Here is a 14469-nt window from a genome sequence, read left to right as displayed (position 1 = left end):
CCAAGGGTGGGTATTTTCTCCAACAGTGGTGTTCCTAGCCAGGAAAACACACAGGAAGTCGTACAAATTAGACCCTGCCCAGCAGAGAGATGACGTCAGAGCGCAGAGAGGCAGTCTCACTGGTATGTTCTGATTCTCTAACTTGACCCCCAGCGTCTTTTTCTCTCCTCGCTCCTGGGCCTCAGTAGCCATGAAGGGAGCAGCTTCCTCCTCTGCTTGCTCCCTTCTGTGCCTATTAATCCTAAGGAAACATTTACAACCCCACAAACGAAAATCAAAATAAACCAGTATCAGAACAAAGACACCAGGAACGTGGTCCTAGCCAATGAACGTGCTGCTCAGAGGCATTTCAGCTGAAAGCCTCCCAGGCCGAGTCAGGAGCAGAACCTCGTATAGGTCAAGCCCAGAAAGAGGAGCATCCATCGATCCATCCACTTACACACTCGTGCAATCAACACACACAGACGGGATGGGCACTCCGGTCCAGTCGGTGCTTCCCGGTACAGAGAGAACAGAGACACATGAGGCCCAGACCTCCCCGCACTCCTTGGATGGAGCTGGGGCTCGCGATGTACTCACAGAAACTGCTATTTTCCCTAAGATGTCCTCTGGAATTGTTTGGCCTTTATCGATCACTTGTTTGTAGAATTTATCTAGGGACGTGTCCATGAGCTCCATGCAGATCCAGACATCCCCCTGGAGGCCGGTTGGTTCGGAGACAGAGAGGATGGAAAGACGAGAGGAGGAAGCAGTTAGCATCTGTCAGGAGGAACAGGCCACTCCCTGTGTGAGCTTTTGGAGGAAATGCACAGTGTCCTTCGAGATCTCAGTGAAATTTATAAATGGGCAATATTACCTCCAAAAAGCAAGCCAGCAGACAGTCAAACAGATATGCCTGTGATCACCCACTCCTTAATGAAAACTAGGTTCTAAATGCTAACACCCACAAGCAATAGGATGCCAGAAACCCAAGCCTTTACCATTACTGTTATCTAAGACAGCAGTCTCCAGGCATTTTGGCATCAGGGACCAATTCTGTGGAAGATAATTTATCCATGGACCACATGGGGTGGGGGAGGTGCATGATTTCAGGCTGATTCAAGTGCATTACATTTATCGGGCACTTTGCTTCTATTATTATTACATCAGATCCACCTCAGAATATCGGGCATTAAATCTGGGAGGTGGGGGACCCCTGCTCTGGGAGTTATGACCAGACACCAACTCTATGCCTGACTTCCCGCACTGACCCCTGGCAAGACTTTATCATTAAAGCTGCTTATAAGAGGGAGATGAAAACGGCTACCAATAAGGGCCTATGTTCAGCACAGGAAACTCGACTCAAACACCCTGTAGTGGGCTGTACGGGGAAATATTTTTAAACACGTGAGCACATATACACAGAGCTGATTCACGGTGCTGTACGGCAGAAACTAACAACATGTAAATCAAGTATACCCTAATAAAAAGTGTTTAGAAAGGGGAGGGGATGAGAATTCATGCCATCATAAAGTGAAAAGCAGAATTAGAAAAAAGAAGCAATTATGAGGCCAATCCACTGCACAAGGCTGCCTGGAGCTCATCAAGCGGCCAAAAGACCAGAGTATTTGAGATTTCAAGGGATTGATACAAATCCATCTACAAGTTGATAGAGACCGTTCTGCCAAAAGAGACAAACCAGAACAGGAAGGAGAAAGGGAACCCCAGCATTTTGAAAGGGCTAAACACACTGGAAAATATCATGGTTTCCAGCTAACTTTGCACCAACATTTCATGAGCATGAAACTCTCTACAGAAGACAAGTCGGACAAGGAAGCGCCCTGTGACTGCAGGTGTTTGAGAGATCCGGGAAACATCTTTTTCAGTTACCGCTTGCCTTGCAGCTTTGAAGGGACTACCACCTACCTCACGGAAGAGCGCGCCATAAAAGGTGACCGTGAAGGGGCAGTCCACGGTCCTCATGGAGATATCCAGATCCATCAGCAGCCGCTTCTGCTCTTGGCTATTTACCGTGGCCCGGATCCGCTGATCGGAGTGCATGGAAAATGGATGGTTACTGCCCTGAGGATGGGTCTGTCCACAAGGCAGGGACCCCAAAGGATCCCCTCCTGAGAACAGTAGGAAAATTCACAGCACAGCTTCTAGCAACAACTGTTCAAATACCTACCCTAAAGGATTACCTATCTGTAACAAATGAAAAGTAAGGAAGACTGTTACTCACTTGATTTACCGAATAACCCCTAGGAGAGAAGCAAACTTGATCATCTACTGCAGAGAGTGTACAAATGTTTGGGAAGACATTTCCAAGTTACAAAACAGTCTGACTTATCATGTGGGTTTAGTGCAAAGAGGCCAGAGTATTCATTGATGTGGGGCTGATTTGGGCTCATACAAGGGAAAAAAAAAAAAAAAAAGCCGAAATTCCCTCTTTATGAACAGGTAAAAATATTTGGACCCTAAACAGAAACTGCAGAAGAGTTAGTTGACTGAGGAATGGGACGAGGAGGAGTTGAACTGAAATGGAGACACAGTTCATGTCTCTCTACTAAGAGAAGAGAGACTAACCACACCTTACAGGCAACACGACTGTGTCATTAAATGACAATATAGTATCACGAGGCTTTCACATTTTTTGCCTGCGGAGCAGAGAGTCTGCAGGAGATGAAACTGGAAAATCTACAAGGTAAGGGAAAGATGTCAGCATTCTCCAAAAAATAAAAGGAATCCAGGTCATCTGACCATCCACATGCCTGACAACCCATCTAGAATTAATACACTGGGCCCGCTCCAAGGTCCTCCCAACATCTACTCAAGAAATATGCGATGATTCTAAATTTCTTTTTATAGCTCCCAAACTATGCAAATTCGCTCAAGATGACTTTACCCTCCTCTGTTTCCACAAATGGAGGCAATTTTGTCTCTCAGTTTGGGTTTCCTGATTTTCAGGGACAGATTCTTTAAAAGCAACAGAATAAAGCTTAAAAAGAGACTCATGAGACAGAAAACCAAATGCCATGTGCAAGCTTGCATCTGGATTTCGATTTGAAAAACCAACGGGACAAAAAACAACAATGGCAGCTTTGGAACGATCAAGGTGATGTTCATTCGGACCTGGTGGTGGATGACACTGAGGAAGTACTGTTGCTTCTTTTACATGTGATGATGTGGCTGGTGGTCATGGTGGTTTAGTCACTAAGTCATGTCTGACTCTTGTGACCCCATGGGCTGTAGAGCCCACCAGGCTCCTCTGTCCATGGAATTCTCCAGGCAAGAATATTGGCATGAGTAGCCATTTCGTTCTCTAGGGGATTTTCCCAACCCAGGGATCAAACCCACATCTCCTGCATCACAAGCGCGAGCCACCAGGGAAGCACGATGTGGTGGCTGCATAAAACAATTAAAAAGAGGGGGTAGGATTCAGCAGTTCAAAAAGACCCAGTTTCTGCTACTCATACCAAGGCGGCATTTTTGACATTATTTGGAGGGAAATATCGTACGCCACAAATAGGCTTTTCTGTCTCACCCCATAGAGTGAGACTTCATAGTCTTGCTTCTATGAAAGGAGCCCATTTGTAGCTGGGAGGGACAAACATATGGACCAGGACCAGAAAACGTCTAGGGAACGCGAACGCTACCTTCACCGCCATGATCTGCTCACTGGGCACATGCCGCATCTTCTCCACCACCCCGTACGCCCCCCGGCCCAGCTCCACGATGGGCTCCAGGTCATCTGCCTTCACCTCAAAGTTCTGCAGGAGACAAAAGCGAGGGTGCAATAGGAAGTTCAGGTCAGTTCAGTCACTCAGTCGTGTCCGGCTCTGCGACCCTGTGGACCACAGCACGCCAGGCCTCCCTGTCCATCACCAAATCCCGGAGTTCACTCAAACTCATGCCCATCGAGTCGGTGATGCCATCCAACCATCTCATCCTCTGTCGTCCCCTTCTCCTCCTGCCCCCAATCCCTCCCAGCATCAGGGTCTTTTCCAATGAGTCAACTCTTCGCATGAGGTGGCCAAAGTATTGGAGCTTCAGCTTCAACATCAGTCCTGCCAATGAACATTCAGGACTGATCGCCTTTAGGATGGACTGGCTGAATCTGCTTGCAGTCCCAGGGACTCTTAAGAGTCTTCTCCAGCACCACGGTTCAGAAGCATCCATTCTTTAGTGCTCAGCAATAGGAAAAAAGGAAAGAAACCAGACACAGGCTACCCTGTCCTCCCTCTGGTTCCTCTGGGCAGTCCAAGGGTCCTTTCTGGTCCAGAACCTTCTGGTCTAGAAGCTTTGCCAAGCAGCTACTGAAAGCAAGAAGTGCCTGGGAGATGTGCAGATGCCCACTGTGGGCCCCCCTTTGTCCCGGGCAATACAGAGGTCCAGTTCCAGCTCAGGCGCCGAACAGCACAGGGAGCACTGGCCCCACACAGCAGGTCTTCAGCTCCGCCCCTCGATGACCCTCGGGTCCACTTGCTGACTCCTGGCGGCTAGCTCTAGGCCTGGACTTTGCAGAGCGTGGCCCAAAACGAACCATCTCTTCGCCTCAGAGACCTCCCATCAGAACCACAACAGCCGGATCCCAATTTGACATTTAAAATAGCAACTGCTCAACAGACCACTTCTGTTTACATTCAAACGTTATTGACCCAACCCCTGACAGCATGCTATGGAAAATTCATTTTTTCCCACTGGCCGGTGGCAAAGCAGACATATGAAAGGGTCAGGACGTTAACTGCAGACACGACTTTTCTCACCTGATTTCCAATAGAAATGCAAGCTTTGGAGTCTAAATCCCGAGGTGGCCTGCAAAAGAGAAAGGAAAAACAGGAGATATTTAATCGAATGTGACCTTCCCAAATCCTACGAGACTGGAGAGAGTTCTCCTTAAAAATAAGGTGAAAGCTCATGAGTGGGAACTGGAACAAAACAGATGTTCTTAGAAATCACAGTCTCTGAACTTCAATTTCTTCTTTATTACGAAGATATTAGTACACTTCCTCATAGAATAAGAGTGGCTGCTAAAGGAGATGTTCTAAGCAAATTGCTTATTAGCAGAATGACACATTCAAAATATAAATATGCATATATATAAACTATGCATATATGCATATATTATATGTATGTAATAACATACATATACATTATATAAAATAATTATATATAATATAATTACTTACACAGGGGCTTACTGGAATAGCCTATTTATTCACATAACAATACACACACACACACACACACACACACACACACACGTCTATAGGCTTCCCAGGTGGCACTAGGGGTAAAGAATCCACCTGCAATTTCGGAGACCTGGGTTCAATCCTTGGGTCAGAAAGATCCCCTGGAGGAGGGCGTGGCAACCCACTCCAGTATTCTTGCCTGGAGAATCCCATGGACAGAGGTGCCTCGTGGGTTACCATGTATAATTCTACCCCTCCTACCGAAACTAACTAAATAAAACAATAACAAAAATGTGGGAACATAAATGCAGATAACACGTCAATCTAAGGCTTTAGTGGCAATCCTTCTGAAATGAATAGAAAACACAAACTAAGGTTTTTCTAAATTAATTTAAAACCCGGACTGAGAGGCAGGGATAAAGATGAACACACACACACACAGAGGTGATGCTTTTATAAATCCTGTGTTTCTAAGCAGAGAATTTTTCTTCAGAAACACCTTCCAGAGGAATTAAATTTTCTGAAAAATCTGATTTCTCACTCTTAAAACCTCCAAAGCTCTTTTTCTTTAGTTGCCACAACCGGCTTGTACTAATCGCAACGGAACTTTGAAATAAAGGCAAATATTATTTGAAACATGTGACCAATATAAACAGTGAAAAATCCTTTGCAATTGTTCAGACCCTTCCTTTTGTAAAGAATGAAGCAACAGAAAAGGTCACTAGTTAATTATTCAGGGCTACCTCCAAGGGCATGCCATCCAGCGAGGCTGTTGGGTAAGACCTCTTCCAGAGCTAATATTCTAGCATTCATACAAGGGCTCTGCAAATCACAGTCAGTGCGTGCGTGCTAAGTCACTTCAGTCGGGTCTGACTCTTCGAGATCCTGTGGACTGTAGCCCGCCAGACTCCTCTGTCCATGGGATTCTCCAGGCAAGAATGCTGGAGTGGGTTGCCATTTCCTCCTCCAGGGGATCTTCTCAACCCAGGGATCAAACTCACGTCTCCTGCGGCTCCTGCGTTGCAGGAGGATTCTTTATCTCTGAGCCACCAGGGAAGCCCATAAATTACAGTCTGTGACCCAGCAATGGGTGAATTTTACACGTTTAAAGGGCTGTAAAAAACAAACAAGAAACAATCTTCAGCAGAAGCCATTGTGGCCTGGTAGCCCCAAATATTTACTATCTGGTCTTTGGCACAAAAAGTTTGCTGATTCCAGTTTTATTCTAACCTTGCATTATAACCCTATCTAATAGGAGGGTTTCGTGCCATTTTCCAGAATGAGAAAAATGAAACCCAGAAAAACTCAGCGATATGCTGAACACACAGTCCTCAACAGGGCTGAAAATAAAACTCATGTCAGGTCATAAATAAAACTCACGTAGGTCAGCTTTGACCTACGGAGAAGGGGTACAGACGCTGAAAACTGGGTTAAGTGCTTTCCTTGCATTTCCTATTGTTGAAACACACACACACACACACACGAGTCATTATTCCCACATTCCAGATGAAAACCTGTTTGACTGAGACTTAGGCTATCTTCCTCCCGAGTGGTGAAGATATGACTCACTTCACATCCGACTGAATCCAAGGAACCTGCCCCACCCAGACCCCTTCTAGTGTAATTGATCACCAACCCCCACCACAAGGGCTTTGGGCTCAGCAAGGCGGCCAGAAGCATCAAATGATGGCCTGAGGTGGACAGCCTGTCTTGGATTAGTTGACGCTGTAACCGGTCCAGGGCACACTCGTCTGTCTGGGGCAGTGAGGTTTAAACTGTGGGTGGACATTCTGTGTCGCTTATTCAATATTTCAGTCCTCCAGGAAGAGAAGCAAACTTATTACAAAACTCCTAACCCTGTAAGGCCAAAGGTATTCCAGAGGCCACCTGCTATGATTGTTTTCTATAAACAGCCAGCTTTGGTTTATGAAAATAATTGTTTATTTATACTTCTACATGAGTAATGAGTTTAATGGTTACTATTACAATTATTTGCCTGGGCTTCCCCGGGGGCTTAGCAGTAAAGAATCCTCATGCAATGCAGGAGACTTGGGTTCGATTCCTGGGTTGGGAAGAGTCCCCTTCAGGAAAGCATGGCAACCCACCCCAGTATTCTTGCCTGGAGAATTCCATGAATAGAGGAGCCTGGCGGGCTACAGTTCATGGAGTCACAAAGAGTCGGAAACGACTCAAGCGACTGAGCATGCATCCATTATTTGCCTATAAATAACAATATTTACTTATAATCTAATGATAATATAAAGCACCTAATTGGGCCAGAGACCATGCAAGACCCTTTAAATCCAAAGTCTTTTTTAATTTCCACAGCTCTTAGAGGTATTAGCTTTACTCTTTTTAAATGTTTATTTACCTGTTCTTAGTTTAGGTAAATGTTAGGTAAATCAGGTAATTGCTTAGGTAAATGTTTATTTACCTATTCTTCTTATTTACCTGGCCTTAGTTTCGGCATGTGGGATCTTTAGCTGTGGTGTGTGGGGTCTAGCTTCCTGACCGGGGATTGAACCTGAAAACTGGGTTAACTGCTTTCCTGCCAACTCCATTGGCAGCATGGAGTTTTAACTACTGGACCACCAAGGAAGTCCCAGTGTTAGCTCTGTTTGAATGTGAAAAATGGACACTGAAACAGGCTAAATAATTCAAGGTCACTCAGTGAGACGGTGACACCGGAACGCAGAGCCACGCGTGACGTCCTCTCAGCTACAGAGTAAGCGGCCCCGCCTCTCATGGGCCATTTGGCTCTGGTCGCCGGGTCTAACATGTGGCCAAGAGCACGTACTTGAGGGTCAGAGAGCCCTCAGTCTGTAGGCCAGCTCTCCCACTTATTAAGTGAAATAATAATAATAACAACGACACTGAGAGCCACATTCATTGAGAAATCTCGCTGGAACACACACTGGGCTGGACACGTAATATGGACCGTGACATCCAGTCCCCATGGCAACCACGGCCATGTTTGTTCCTGTTTTTCACAGGGGGCTTAGGAGACTTGGGTGACTTGCCGAGGATATTCAGCCGAGGAAGCTCAGCTCCCAAGCGTGAACCTATGGATTCCAGCACTGGAGTCTGGGCTCTGAGCTCAGTTGCTTTGAGAAGGACACCTGAGCCCTGGACAGGCCTGCCTTCTCCCTTATAACGCGAGCAGAATAACAACTGCATCTGAGCTTCTCGTGAGGATTAACTGAAAGAATGCTGACCAGCACAGAATCAAGTTAGAATTAGGAATAGTTGCTGCCCACCCAGGGAGGGAGCAGCCCAGAGACCCGAGTCACAGACACACCAGCATCAGGGACGCAGTGAGGCGACCACACGCACGGCCCGAAGAAGAACAGGGCTCTGTCCCAGGCTATTTGTTTGTGTGCGGTCCAGCGAAGGTGGCCGGGTATAAACGGCAAAAATCACCAAGCCAGCCTCACAAAACTGCCAAGGAAAACTCCAAATGCGGAAACCACTTCTTGAGGAGCACCAATTTCAGCCTCAGGATTAATATAATAACAATAACAACATCAACAGTGTATCATTAGCCTCTTCCTGAGCTGACGTGAGACGGCTCGCAGAGGGACCCTGGCTCGACACGATGAAACGCAAGAGTGTCGCCAAGGTTTGTCCCACCAGGCGAGGGTTAGACAGCAGAGAATCTCCCTTTACTTCTGCATAGCTTCCTATTCATTTTTTTATACCAAGCGAGGGTTTATGTTAGTTTTCAGAAATTTACTAAAAAGACGGACTATTAACATAAATTAGAAGAAGGGAAAGACTGCTGCTGCTGCTGCTAAGTCGTTTCAGTCGTGTCCAACTCTGTGCGACCCCATAGACGGCAGCCCACCAGGCTCCCCCGTCCCTGGGATTCTCCTGGAAAGAACACTGGAGTGGGTTGCCATTGACTAGCAGATGTTAAAGGGAAGAAGAATATAAGATAGCTGGAAGGCTGAAATGAGAATACATCCCAAAGGAAATAATAAAGATAAGAGCAGAAATCAACAAAATTGAAAGCAGGAAAATAAAACAATGTTGGCTCTTTTAAAATCAATAAAATGGATAAATCGCTAGCAAGATTAACACAGATAAAAAGAGAGAAGACATGAATTACCAGTATCAGAAAAAAAAAGATGTCACAATATATCTGTCATTAAAAGAATAACAAGGAAATGCCATGAGCAGCTTTACTTTCATAAATTCAACAACTTAGACGAAATAGGCCAATTGCTTGAAAACCACAAACTACCAAAACTTAGCCACAATGAGATAGATCATCTGAATTATCCAATAACTATTAAACCAATTGAATGTGTCATTAAAAAGCTCTGGAAGAAGAAATATGCAAGCCCATTTTGTCTCACGGGAGAAGTTTTAGCAAACTTTTTTTTTAATTGCATATATGAAACCATGATTTTGTAACCCTAAAACTAATATAATATTATATGTAAATTATAGTTCAACATTGTTTTTTAAAGAATTACCACCTATCTTATACACTGTCTACCAGAAAACAGAAGGCGGTGTTCTAATCAACATATTTTATAAGGTCAGTATTATCTTAAATACCAAAACCAGAACATAATAGCACACACACATACACACACAAACAAACCCACTATAGATCAACATCTCTTATCAACTTCAGGCACAAAAATCTTCAACATTTGCAGAAATTAAATCCAGCAGTGTATAAAAATATAGTATACCAAAACCAAGTGGGATTATTTGAGGTATGCAAAGTGAGTTCAATATTTTAAAAATCAACCAATGTTGGGACTTCCTTGGTGGTCCAGTGGTTAGGAATCTGCCTTGCAATGCAGAGGATGTGGGTTCGATCCCTGGTAGGAGAACTAAGACCCCACTTGCCATGAAGCAACTAATCCCGAGGGCCACAGCTACAGAGCCTGCGTGCCACACGGAGTCTGCACACTACCAGGAAGGCCCCACACAAGGCCATGAAGAGCCAAGTGCCCCCGCTAATGCTCCATGATGCCGAATAAATATGCAAATACTTTTAAACAATCAATCAAAGTAATACATATCGACAGCACAAAGAAGAAAACTGCAAGATCACATCAACTGATGCACAAAAATCACTCAGCAAGATTCCACACACATTCACGGTGAAAACTGAATTCTGGTTGAGTACACTTCAACCAGAGAGGAACTTCTTCAACCTCGAAAACCACGTCTCTGAGGGCTTCACATTGTGCTTAATGGTGGAAGATGAAATGCTTTCTCTCTAAGATGGAAAACAAGGCAAGTCAGCCTGCTCGCAGCAATCTTATTTGATGTAGTATTGAACATTCTTGCTACTAAGATAAGGTAAGAAAATAAAGGTTGAAGACAAACAGAAGAGAAAGAAATAAAATGGTCTTTTTAGAGAAAGTATGCCTGTCTACACAGAAAACTGTAAGAAATCTATCAAAAAAGCTCCTGGAACTAATAACTGAGTTTAGAAAGGTCACAGGGTATGCAATCAACTCAAAAATCAATTGCAGGGACCTCCTCGGTGGTCCAGTGGCTAAGACTTCACACTCCCAATGCAGGGGGCCTGGGTTTGATTCTTGGTCAGGGAACTAGATCCCACACGTCTCAACAAACACCCAGCAGAACAAAAAAATAAAAATATTTTAAAAATAAATCGCATTTCTGAATTTCTTAAGTGGAAATCAAAATTTTTAAATGGAATACAATTTGTATTGCTTCAAAAAAAAAAAAAGAAACACTTAGGTATAAATCCTAATAAAACTAAATGCAGAGAATCTATATGATGAAAACTATAAAATATTAATGGAAGACATCAAAGGGAATCTAAATACTTGGAGAAATCTACCACATTCAGGGATTGGAAGATAGCAAAATAAAGATGCTAATTCTCCTTAAATCGATCTCTTGGTTCAACACAATTCCTACCAAAAATCTCAGTGAGTTTATCTGTAGATATAGACAAGCTTATTCTAAAACTAACAGGAAAAGATGAAAGCCCTAAAATAACCAAAATAGTTTTGAAACAGAAAACAAAGTGAGAGGAATCACTTTTCCCAAAATTAAGGTTTAATCTATAGCTGCAGAAACCATGACAGAGGGACACAGGCAGAGGGGTGGCCAGCCAGCTCAGGCACGCAGGCGAGTCCGGCTCTCTGCGACCCCACGGACCGCAGCACGCCAGACCTCCCTGTCCATCACCAACCAGCTCCCAGAGTCCACCCAAACTCATGTCCACGGAGTCAGTGATGCTGTCCAACCATCTTATCCTCTGTCGTCCCCTTCTCCTCCTGCCCTCAATCTTTCCCAGCATCAGGGTCTTTTCCAAATGAGTCAGTTTTTTGCATCAGGTGACCAAAGGATTGGAGTTTCAGCTTGAACATCAGTCTTTCCAAAGAACACCCAGGACTGATCTCCTTCAGAATGGGCTGGTTGGATCTCCCTGCAGTCCAAGGGACTCTCAAGAGTCTTCTCCAACACCACAGTTCAAAAGCATCCATTCTTTGGTGCTCAGCTTTCTTTATAGTCCAACTCACATCCATACATGACCACTGGAAAAACCATAGCCTTGTCTAGACGGCAAAGTAATATCTCTGTTTTTTAATATGCTGTCTATTTAATATACTTTCCTTCCAGGGAGCAAGCATCTTTTAATTTCATGGCTGCAGACACCATCTGCAGTGATTTTGGAGCCCAAAAAAATAAAGTCTGACACTGTTTCTACTGTCTCCCCATCTATTTGCCATGAAGTGATGGGACCAGATGCCATGATCTTAGTTTTCTGAATGTTGAGCTTTAAGCTGACTTTTTCACTCTCCTCTTTCACTTTCATCAAGAGGCTCTTTAGTTCTTCTTCGCTTTCTGTCATAAGGGTGGCTGCTGCTGCTGCTGCTGCTAAGTCACTTCAGTCGTGTCCGACTCTGTGTGACCCCATAGACGGCAGCCCACCTGGCTCCCCCGTCCCTGGGACTCTCCAGGCAAGAACACTGGAGTGGGTTGCCATTTCCTTCTCCAATGCATGAAAATTGAAAAGTGAAAGTGAAGTTGCTGAGTCGTGTCCGACTCTTAGCGACCCCATGGACTGCAGCCTACCAGGCTCCTCCATCCATGGGATTTTCCAGGCAAAAGTACTGCAGTGGGGTGCCATGTGTCATCTGCAAATCTGAGGTTACTGATATTTCTCCCGGCAATCTTGATTCCAGCTTGTGTTTCATCCAGCCCCATGTTTCTCATGATGTACTCTGCATATAAGTTAAATACGCAGGGTGACAATATACAGCCTTGATGTACTCCTTTCCCAATTTGGATCCAGTCTGTTGTTCCATGTCCAGTTCTCACTGGGGGAGCAGACCCAGAGATCAATGGAGCAGAACAGAAAACCCAGAAACGGATGCACACAAATATCCCCAATTAATATCTTAAAAATGAGCAAAAACAATTCACTGGAGCAGGGATAGTCTTTTCAGCAATTGGTGTTAGAGCAACTTTAGCCAGTGAAATCCACTGGGAAAAAAATAGAGCCCAACTGAAAACTCCATGCCTTGTACAGAAATTAAACTCAAAATGTATCACAGACTTAAATCTAATATGTAAATCTATAAACTTCTAGAAAAGAATAGAGGAGAAAATCTTTAGGACCCAAGCATAGGGAAAGGGTTCTTAGACTTGTCACCAAAAACGTAACTCATAAGAGGAAAAACTGATAGACTGGGCTTCATCAACAGAGAGAGATGGAAAGAACCATTATGACTGGGAGACACTGTAATTGAGTCACACACCTGACAAATGTTGTTCATCGGGGATATAGGAAGAACCCGCAAAACTCAGCATTAAAAACAAATCTGATTGGATAATAGGCAAATAAGTGCATAGCCATGTCACTGAAGAAGACATGTGGATGGGAAATAAACACCAAAAGTATTCAGTATCCACAGCCGTTAGAGAAATGAAAATTAACACGGCAATGATACATCCCATCTACCAGAACGGTTAAAATGAGAAACAGTTCTGAGGAGAAACTGGGCCATTCTTATGTTCTTGGTAAGAATGTAATTTGGTACAAGCACTCTGGAAAATACTTGGCAATTCTTTCAAAACTAAAAATGGACTCACCATCCGACCCGTAATTGCAGTGCTGGACATACATCCCAGAGAATGAAGACTTATTTTTATGCAAGAACTTACACAGGAATGTTCACTGCACATTTATTTATAACAGCCCCAAACCAGAAACTATTTGTATCTCCTTCAAAGGCTTTCAGAGGCTGAAGGCTTTGACACGCTGGTGTATCCACCCCACGGAATGGCATTCAGCAGTAACAAAGAATAATCTGTGGGTACATGCAGCAACTCGAATAACCTCAAGGGAATGATGCTGAAAGAAAAAGGCCGGTCTCAGAAAGGATATGCATGATTCCATTTGCACAATAATCAGGAAGCAACAAGATGGAGATGGAGAAGAGACGAGAGTAAATTCCTACAGACAAACGAGTCCCATCCGGAGAGCTCGCCCGTCAGTCCCACAGAGTCAGCGGGCTGCCATTCCCTCCTGCAGGGTTTCTTTCCAACCCTGGGACTGAACCCGCATCTCCTGCGTCTCCGGCGTTGGTAGACGGATTCTTTACCACCGTGTCACCTGGGAAGCAGGTTGTAATGCTTTCACTTGTTGCAACTAAGACCCAACTTAGCCAAATTAATGTATTTTTTTTTAATTTAAGTTTCCATTGGAATGGCTATTATGCTCCCTCTGCTATAATTTTTTATTGGAATTGCCTTTCCTCCCCTGTAGATGCTTTGATGTGGTCCTGCCCCAAGCTGGGCTTGCCTGGTGGCTCAGCAGGTAACAAATCCGCCTGCAATGTGGGAGACTGGGTTTGATCTCTGGGTTGGGAGGATCCCCTGGAGAAGGGAACGGCTACCCACTCCAGTATTCTGGCCTGGAGGATTCCATGGACTGTATAGTCCACGGGGTCACAAAGAGTCAGACATGACTGAGTGACTTTCACTTGACCTTGCCCCCAGCTAGGCAATACCCTCCCCACAGCGTGGAGAGACAAAGAAAGAGTGAGGCTCCGGGAGTGGGTGTCCCACATCACCAGGGCTTGGGATGTCTCGGGGCCTTGGACCCACAGCTTAGCTGGTAAGGTGTGGTCCCGTATCTCACATCTGCCTTCTGTTCATACGGAATAGGATCTAAGTACAGGATGCTAAGTCCTCACCAAGTACCACCTTTCTACCCAACCCAAAGTTCACAGTGATGGCTCCCTCAGGGGTTTACTCGGATAAAATGGAAAAGGAAAAAGTCCCCATCCAG

General features: G+C 44.7%; 1 protein-coding gene across 2 annotated transcripts in view; it reads right to left on the bottom strand.

The window, feature by feature from the left end:
* The window catches only part of MAP2K6 (mitogen-activated protein kinase kinase 6), a 106222-nt gene that overhangs the window by 19559 nt on the left and 72194 nt on the right, over positions 1–14469 (bottom strand). For both annotated transcript variants that reach the window (XM_006047571.4, XM_045164732.1), the window contains exons 3-6: positions 4746–4794; positions 3636–3749; positions 1906–2025; positions 580–696 (exon numbers count right to left, since the gene is read on the bottom strand). In XM_006047571.4, the coding sequence (XP_006047633.1) occupies positions 580–696; positions 1906–2025; positions 3636–3749; positions 4746–4794 (400 nt within the window). The remainder of the gene's footprint in view (positions 1–579; positions 697–1905; positions 2026–3635; positions 3750–4745; positions 4795–14469) is intronic.

The sequence above is a fragment of the Bubalus bubalis genome, chromosome 3 (genome assembly GCF_019923935.1).
Source record: "Bubalus bubalis isolate 160015118507 breed Murrah chromosome 3, NDDB_SH_1, whole genome shotgun sequence".
NCBI lineage: Eukaryota > Metazoa > Chordata > Mammalia > Artiodactyla > Bovidae > Bubalus > Bubalus bubalis.
Note: the sequence above shows the minus strand (reverse complement) of the source record. Positions and strands in the feature narration are given on the sequence as shown.